Source organism: Culex quinquefasciatus, chromosome 2 (genome assembly GCF_015732765.1).
Source record: "Culex quinquefasciatus strain JHB chromosome 2, VPISU_Cqui_1.0_pri_paternal, whole genome shotgun sequence".
NCBI classification, from domain to species: Eukaryota; Metazoa; Arthropoda; class Insecta; order Diptera; family Culicidae; genus Culex; species Culex quinquefasciatus.
In genome coordinates, this window is record NC_051862.1 from 101,035,118 (window position 1) to 101,044,480 (window position 9,363).

At 36.8% G+C, this 9,363-nt stretch overlaps 1 protein-coding gene across 1 annotated transcript in view; it reads left to right on the forward strand.

Annotated features, from left to right (window-relative positions):
- The window catches only part of LOC6045828 (voltage-gated potassium channel subunit beta-2), a 33,584-nt gene extending 25,467 nt beyond the window's left edge, over positions 1–8,117 (forward strand). Inside the window, exons 7-13 of the mRNA XM_038251737.1 lie at positions 457–690; positions 750–846; positions 914–1,041; positions 1,104–1,183; positions 1,251–1,517; positions 1,580–1,765; positions 3,319–8,117. Of these exons, the coding sequence (XP_038107665.1) occupies positions 457–690; positions 750–846; positions 914–1,041; positions 1,104–1,183; positions 1,251–1,517; positions 1,580–1,765; positions 3,319–3,420 (1,094 nt within the window). The 3' untranslated portion in view covers positions 3,421–8,117. The remainder of the gene's footprint in view (positions 1–456; positions 691–749; positions 847–913; positions 1,042–1,103; positions 1,184–1,250; positions 1,518–1,579; positions 1,766–3,318) is intronic.
- Positions 8,118–9,363: the final 1,246 nt, after the last annotated feature.

A 9,363-nucleotide genomic window follows, 5' to 3' on the forward strand; every position in this document is an offset into this window, starting at 1 on the left:
TTATTGTATACAACCTAGCCATTAGAGTTGTTTTAAATTTGATTTGTTGTATTTGTGTCCTTTTTTCAACCTCTTTGTCGAGGAATTAGTTATATCATAGTTTAATGTACACACATTAAGGTCGTATTATTTGCATAAAACTATTGTTGATATTTTTATATATTATTTGAAAAATGATTTTCTAGAGATGCCTTTTCTGTTTATTTATAAATTATTTATACTTTTCTGTTTTATTATAAACTACGATTCAAAATAATTCCACAAGTGCTGAATACTCGTGTTTCATTTCACATAACACACAGTTACAAAAGAGATTTAAGATAAACCGTTACGCCCTCGATCGTCAAGATGGCAATGTACTTTTTTCAAAAAGGCACAATTTTGAATTCTTTTAATCAGTGTTATAATCAGTCACCCTGGAATATTATTTCTTAAATTTGTTGCAATTTTTAACAGGTCGCTCTATAAGCTTGGGCTCGAACCCGGCCATTCCTGTGCGCAATAATGCCACGGCCACGCCCGGATTGCGTTACAAAAATCTCGGCAAAAGTGGCCTCCGCGTTTCGAACGTCGGCCTTGGAACATGGCCCATATTTTCGCCCGGAGTTTCGGAGGAACAGGCGGAAGCCATCCTGCGTCTAGCCATCGACAGTGGCATCAATTTGTTCGATCTTTCCGAAGCTCACTCAGGTATTCGGTGCTTTAAAATTTATGTGTTCAATCATCTTCGAAGTTTGTGTTTATTTCAGGCACGAGAGCAGAACTTGAATTGGGTAAAATTATTCAAAAAGCCGGGTGGAAACGAACAAGCTTTGTTATCACGACCAAAATTTACTGGAGCACCAAGTATGTGAATTGACAAAGGTTAAAATTATATGTAAAAGCTACATTAAATTTTATTTATTTTTTTCAGATCCGATGAACGAGGATTATCCAGAAAACATATAATAGAGAGTGTTCAAGCCAGTCTACAACGATTGCAATTGTCGTACATAGATATCATATTAGTGCATAAAGCTGACTCCATGTGCCCGATGGAAGGTTAGTATTGAAATAGCAAGATCATTGATTTGCATGATAAAGCTTGATCTTTTAAACTGCAGAAATTGTTCGAGCCATGAATTATGTCATCTCTCAAGGATGGTCCATGTATTGGGGTACAGCCAGGTGGTCACCGGTTGAGGTAACTCTTCCTTCACTAAATATTGTCTTAAAAGTTTCTTTTCACGAGGATTAATTTCGTTACTCAGATCATGGAAGCCTACACAAACTGCAGACAGTTCAATTGTGTCACACCGATTGTGGAGCAAGCCGAGTATCACATGTTTTGCAGGGAAAAGGCCGAACTTTATCTTCCCGAAATGTACAACAAGATCGGCGTCGGTTTCATGGCCTGGGGTCCTTTATCGATGTGTCTGGGGGATACGCAGAATTCCGAACGTCTCTGGTTGCCAAAAGGATCGTTCAAAACCAAGAGTCAAAGCTATTCCTGGACAGAAGACGAAGTAAACAAAGAGGTTTCTGCCGTATGCCGTAGAAATTGTACAGAACAAGATCAAACTTTTCCTCCTCTCACTAGGAACGATTGGAGGAAACCCGCCGCATTTTCGACAAAGCGAGAGATATCAGCACGTTAGCGGAAAAACTTGGATGCAACGCAATGCAGCTGTCGATTGCCTGGTCGCTCAAGCACGAACCCGTGCAGTGCTTGCTGCTGGGAGCAACATCTCCGGAACAATTGCACCAAAGCTTGCAAGCCCTGCAGGTACGTTTGTTGTTATTTATAGTGGGAAACTTTATTAGTAGCATATACTATAGTATTTCCATTTCCATGAACTTCTATTTTTTTAATTTATTAATTTACTGGAAGGAAATGTAAAGTTTTAGGATGATGAAGGATTGATGGAAATTGTGAATCTGTAACTTCAGAGAAATCTTTTCAATCTTTCACGAATTTTACATTAACTATGCTTAATGTCGATATCCCAACACTCTACATTGGTTCATGAATAATTTTAACACATTGTTTTAGAAATTATGTAAGCTTCATATGACGTACCTACTCTTCAGGCTGAGATTAGTCTAACTTCCAAATGATTGCCATTAAAATATATCAAAATATTTGTTTTGATCTTTTATGAATTGAATTCTGAGCTCGATTGGACTCGATTTTCCAAACGTTTTGGTATAGAAAAAGTCAGTTCTTAAATCATGGTAATTTTTAAGCATATTGGCCATATAAGCCATTATTAGCGACTTATATCAACATCATAGGCATGTAGGCAAACTTCTTGTAATAAAGTTGGCCCTTTGAAGTTAAAAATTGCGACCCAAACAAAAAGATTAGGCATTGTCAGTTGATGCCTATCTCCTTTGATGAGACATATTTATTATTTTGCAGAGCCTTTTAAATTTGAAAACAAAATATGTGGCAACCATGAAAATTTTAATAATTCGTCATAGACACATGTTTGTTTGGACTGTAGAGCAGGGAAGCCAAATGATCAAAACGATCGCTGTAGTAAACTCCAGTTATTGATCGCTCTAGAAAGCAAACAACATGAGTCGTAGATGACAATCACCAATGATGATCATTTGAGGATCTCACCTTATTTGCTTTCTAGAGCGATCAGTAATCAATAGTTAGTATATAACTGAAGTCTACAACAACGATGAGCAGCCGTTTGGTCGTTTTGATCATTCCGCATTTAGAGCAGCTCTAGAGAATGACGAAAGGCCGCCAGGTTATGGCCATTTAATTAAGAATACGTCAACAGGGGTGACATTGGGTTTGGGGTGAGATTGGGTCATACAAATTTCAGCATTTTTGTATAACCCAATCTTACCCCCCAGACCCAATGTCACTTCTGATGATGGTAGTTAAGTATCATAGAATAGTTTAGCTGTTTAGAAAAAGTACGTAACTGACGGACGTTAACTGCAAGCAACATAAACAAATTACCATAAAAAAAGTAAACCTAATCGCAACGCCTATGATGTTAAAATAAATCTTAAAAATGGCCAGTGATGAAATTCGAGTGAGAAGAAAGAAAGCTTTGCTCGCTCGCGAGCAAGGGAGAGAACTTTCAATCTTTTCCTCTCCTCGCTCGCTCTCGCCTTTTTGTCGCGAGAGCAAAGAAGAGCACGGGCAATCGGCGAGTTGCTCTCGGCAGCTAGGCTTCTAGGCTTAGAACCCCATACAATTTAGTTTTACACTTAATTAGTACACATGAGAAATCATTCCTAAATTCGAAAATAAACGTAAACATTGACAGTTTTAAATGCAACCTTTAATACAAATTTGAATACTTTCCCCAGCTCCTGCCACGGCTGTCAACGGGCGTAATGTTGGAAATCGAACGCATCCTGGACAACAAGCCTGTTAGACCGCCCCCAATCTCAACCCTGGCGCTTCGGTGACAATCAGCCTGCCCTCCGGGGCCTCCTAGTTCAACGGGAGTTCCCTGCGGGGCAGAGTCACCAAAAGAAGAAGACATCAGCATGGGAGAGGATCAAAAAGAGTCTCAAAAAATCAGCTTTTGCGAAATTCAGTGACAACAGGGGAATTTAGACAGCAACAAATTTTCCTCCAAGTCCTCGAAATATTCCGAGAATCTCAAAACCAGCTGTAGAAAAAATACCATTAAATACGCGAAAGTGTCTGAGTCGACTAGCAATTTGGAAATTTCTCTTTTGTCCAGTACTCGCTTAGATAGTAATCCGACAATTACTAAAAACGATAATAATTCAACCAGAGATAATAACAATGCACGCCAATTAGATCATAAAAAGTCAATTGATACAATGATAGTCAGTGTCAATGAGCAAGAAGAGAATGTAAAAAATAGCAAAACAAAGATTCGCCGCAATTCAAGTTTAATTAGTTTTAAATCTTTGGACATGAGTCTTAAGTCGATCTTGTCCTTTAAAGGTCACAAAAGTAATAGCGACAAGTGTCGCAATGATTCAATATCAACTCAGAAAACTAATTGTATCCTTCGCGCACCGTATCTCAAAGTAGAACCGGTTTCTGATGAATCTCAGAAGTTGCTTCTAACTTATGCTCAATCACCGCAGCATCGTCGTAGTTTTGATACCAGCTCACAATATTTAAGCACTCAAACAAACTATCAGGAACTGGCACAATCTCCTCACAGCAGTTCACCGTATCTGTCGGTCAGCACCGGTAACATCCGGCGGTCGTCCACGTCTGACATCCTTGGTGGTGGGAGCGCTGGTGGCGTCGGTGGCAGTTGTAGCCGAAAAGGCAGCGCTCATCAATCTTCCTGTGGCTCCGTACTGGAGAGCCGCAAACCAAGCACATCGGACCTCCTCCGGAAGGCTCGGGAACGCAAGGGTAGCGAGGGTAAGATTGGTCGGAGCATGTCCCATGGTGGAATATCCCGAGGGATGAGGAACCGTCGCACCAGCATGGCATATTAGAAGGACGGCCGGTTTGGACAAAGTTACACACTGCCACATGGAAGCAGTCGAGGTCGAAATAACAATTTACATTTTTTCAACATTTTTTGTCATTTAAGCAACTTGATTATGATTGGTATTTATTTCTCGCAATTTAGAGAATCTTACAAAAAAATATCACTTTATTTATGTGAATCGGAAAAAAGGATCGTTGAAGGGTCACTGTACAAACAGGTTCAGTGATCGCAGGTGCGAACATTTGAACTAAATTGCCGTTAGCTTCTCCAGAAAGTTACAAGCTTATTTCATGTTTGTTGGTATTTGTAGATTTACCTCGATAGTAAGCAACCTTGATAATAAGCAACTGTGATATAAATTTTTTGTACTTTTTGTTACTGGTTTTCAGTTTCCTTAGTTAGAAGGTTAATCTACAAAGAAAAACGGCTACTTTGTTGGAGGAAACCTTTTCTAGACAAAGCAATGAACTAGATAAAAAAATTGCTTGCTATCGAGGTACTCTTGTTTCTACAAATTGTTGAATTATCGAAAACTTTTTCTTACGAAATTTGAAATATTTTTTCGACTCAGATTCATCTAAACTTTAATTGGCAATCATTTTATTATCATTTCGTTTTCGCGTATGAAAAGAATGAACCTACGTCAAAACGTATCACGCAATACCAAACACTTAAAGAAAGAAAAAGATTATATTTTTTATTTACACGACTAGTTAAAAATAAGCCAAAACATATAGATATTTATTAATTTCACATGGAGAATATTTAAATACAGCGTAATCGCAAAATTAGAACTTTGTTTCAGACGTAGCTAACTAAAAATTGTGAAATGGTTCTGCTAAAACAAATTTACATTTTTCATCTGCCGAAGCACTCTGCCTCTAAAACAGTTCAAGGTATCTTCAGTTGGGGTGAGAATAAGTAAGAAACGACACACTCAAACTAATAACCTTTTACCTATATTTTATATTTTCATCTTTTTTAGGTTTTAAAATTTCTATTCATCTCTTCTGTTTTCTAAACATAATTCGTTGTGACTGATCCAAAAATAATTGGAAGTTAAAAATGGTCAAATCAAGTGATTTGGTAATTGATTATGGTTCATGTACCTTTTAACGGTATCGTGTTTCTATGATAACATAATATTAAACAAAGTTTATTATCTGAACACTTTTTTTAATTTTCTGTTGCATTTTTACCTCCACTGGCAAATCTCGCTGACAATTTTTTTACACTAAGTAACTGTAACTTATTCAATGATTAAAAACCGAAACTGATTTGGTATACATTTAGTTTGTCAGTAGTAAAACGTGTAATGTTCACATTTTTAATCATTAATACAAAGTGTATTGCAACCAAAGTTCAGAGCCCAGTAGGCAAAAAGTGTAGTTTTGAGGCATTGTACCGTCCGTTTATCCACTTAGCGGATATCAGATTATTTATTTATAAATTAGAGAAATCTCGATAAGGTGTGACCGTGAATCAAAAAAACTATACATAGGTAAAATTTCAGCTAATCTTGTTAACGCGATAGTTTTAAAGCTAATTTATTCTGCAGAAAAGCTAGAAATCAGCAAAAACGTACTGTTTACTCGCCTTTACAAGCAATGCCTGCAGTGCCAAACATAGTTTGTTTTATGCTCTGTTAAACAAATTCGAAGTCATGCCACAAAAGGCTTAAAACTTGTTTCAACGTAGTTTTTTTTTAGAAATATTACGCTCAATGATTACGAAACGTTGCAAATTATTTCATAACAAAGCTTTCAAAACCGATTTCTGTGAGAATGTACTTGAAAAGTTCCAGGTGCAGCTGACAAACTATCCTGCATAAAATGAAGCAAAATAAATCATTAATAAACACCAAATTTACTTCTAAAATTGCTGAATGAACTGTAGCATCTATTGAAAGCACTGTCCTACAAGAAAAAGTTACCAAAACACAATACAAACGTTGCAATAATTAATCTAAAACTACAAATTATATACATTTATATTTGAAGAAAAGCAATTCACACTAAGACGACTAGCTTTTCACACTTGTTTTTTGAAACTTGATTTCAAGCCAACAATTGAAGGCACACAAACAGCCGTAAATATCCTTGACGATTTTTTTCGCTTTGTGAGATCTTGTGACACGGCTGTTGTAAAAAGATCGGATGTGTCACAAGATTGCATACAAGCGACGGTTTGAGAATACACATGGAATGAAGTTAATTGCAATTTGGATCTTAATTGTTACATTGGTTAGGTACTCTTAAATGTTTGATCACACTTCATTTCTTGTTAAGTATCTTCTCTACACTAAGAAAAAAGAGTTCCCAAAATCGTGAACAAGCGTTCATGAAAATGGGAACCTCGAACAAAGTGTTCAAATCCCATGGTACGATTTGGAAAAACGTACCATAAAATTTGAACACTTTGTTCGTGGTTTCCATTTTCATGAGCACTTGTTCACGATTTTGGGAACTCTTTTTTCTCCGTGTACCTTGGGGCCATTCGTTAAATTATTTGTTGATACAGTTGTGTTATGAAATTGAAAACAAGTTTTGTTTTGATACAAAAATCTTTTTCGAAGGAGCATATGCAACGAGATGTCGTCTTAGTGCCAATCGCCATCAGTTTAAATACATCGTTCTTCAACCTATTCTTATCCCCAGGAGGTATTATTGTATTAAAAGAAGATATAAAACATATTTGAATATATAGCACATTCACTCTCTTTTAGCTATGCCAAAAGTGCATCTTTTAGATTAAAAAAGGCATTGTAATGAAATAAATCATTAAACAAAAATCTATAAAACTAGAGTAGATATCACTTAAAAAATGAATACCTACACGGCTACAACGTTTGCAGTTATGAAAGAAGAGAAGATATTTTCACCAAAAAAATATACCTGTAGATAACACATAATTTTGCGACACCAATTTAGCAATGGATTTAGACTTCAATAAGCAGATCTGAAGGAAGGGTTAACACGAAAAGTGTATAAATTAAGCAAAACGGAATTTTTCGCGTGTGAATGAAAAAAATATAGCTATAATAATACTCTGGAAATACTATGTCTCAAACGACGCGAGTGCCACTGCAGTGGTCGATTGTTAATAATAAAGAAGAAAAGTAATAATACATTATGACATAAGAATTTTGCAGCAAGTTTCGGTAGGGAAGAGTTCGTCAGTTGTGTGACATTCTATCAGGATGTTTGGAGCAAATTTTTACTATCTCTGTTTATAGTTCTAAAAATTCATGATCAGAATGTGACCAACTTTTTCAAATAACTAGATATCAAAGAGCAGCTTCTATTGTTAGCATATTTTAAAAATCAACGAAAGTTTACCAATATCAAGAAAACCTTCTATTATTCAGTAAAGAAAAGCATCTCCAATATTTAACAATAATGGCCTTCTCGCCTTTATTCGATATTTATCGTATTTTATATACTCTCAACACTTCTAGTTCAGCTGATTGTTTCACAGTAAAATATTTCAGAAATCAATAGTCGCTTGCGCATCATAAAACAGAGCAGGCTGGGCGTTTAACAAAATTGAATTGATTTCCCTGTGCCTTTTAATGCTATTCAGGACTCAAGCCTAGTCATGTTAGGTCAATTATGATTTGATTGTTAGAATACGAATTCGAAATAATACGGGCCCTCAATAAACTACATCAGAATCAAACATTTTTTTCTACGCTGTAACATTCAGCCTTTTTTTGAACTCCAAACTATGCACCATTTTATTGACTGTGAAACAATTTGTTACTGTAGATACCGTCAACTGGGGCGAATTGGGATTACAGTCTGAAAAGGAACAGTTATATTAAAACGAGTACGATGCACTATTTTTGTGGTTCAGCTGTCCCGTTTCGTCCCAGATGGCGGTAAAGGCGATTGTTTACTACATAACATGATACTCTAGCATCTGAAGAGTCGGAATACGCTAGGCTTGGTAAGTATTGAGATCCTTTGGTATTTCATTAGATTACACTTTGCAGCAACATTAGCAAAAATAATTTACACTTCAAGTTTATCATTCCACTCAACAGAAAAAAGTTTACTTTGAGAGTGCTAATAAATAAACTTTTTATAAAAACCATATTTTTACAAACAGCGAATTTTATGCGGATTCACGGATCTATTTGAACATTTGGTGGTCGTTTCTCAAGCAGGACGAGGGCTGAAATTTGAGTTTTATTTTCAATTGTCGATCAAAACAGGCGTCTTTAGCAAACACGTGGTCCTGGTAAAATTTTCGACGGATTTTGTGTAGAACAAAATCACGTTTCTTCAAATACGACATTTTTATCAAAAAAAAAAAGAACATTTTGTTCAAAAAATCTCCAAATCAGCACAAATTTTGGTGAAAGACCCCCTTAAAAATCTACTTTGATTGAAAATGAAAAATAAACGATAAAAAATGTTATCGACTTTCATACAATTTAGGCCATTAGCCTCAGCATAAGCCTAGCGTGAAATGCGCTAATTGTGGCGGTAACTACACCGCCAACTTCCGTGGGTGCACGTCTCAGAAGTCGTACATTGAGCAGCAGGAGAATAAGAGCCGCCTGCCAGTTCATCTGCCAAACCCGCTGCTGACAACAGTTCTGCGTATCCATCCCAGATGGTCGCGAACGTACGCAAGCGTAGCAGCAGCCAGCATAGAACCCGCCCCGGCGCAGGTCGATTGTACCGATGGAGACCTGTTCTCGCTGTCGGAGTTCCTCATCCTACGCGGGAAATGTTTCACCGTCTGAGTAGCTGTCGTAATAAGCAGCAACAATTCATGGCCCTATCGGAGCTCATGATGACATATTCGTGCTTGCCATTTCATTAAGGCATATTACTTTAGTAAACAAGAGTGTGTCCCTTTCACACCTTATGTAAAGTGTCAATTGAGTGAAAGGAATACACTATTATTTACAAAA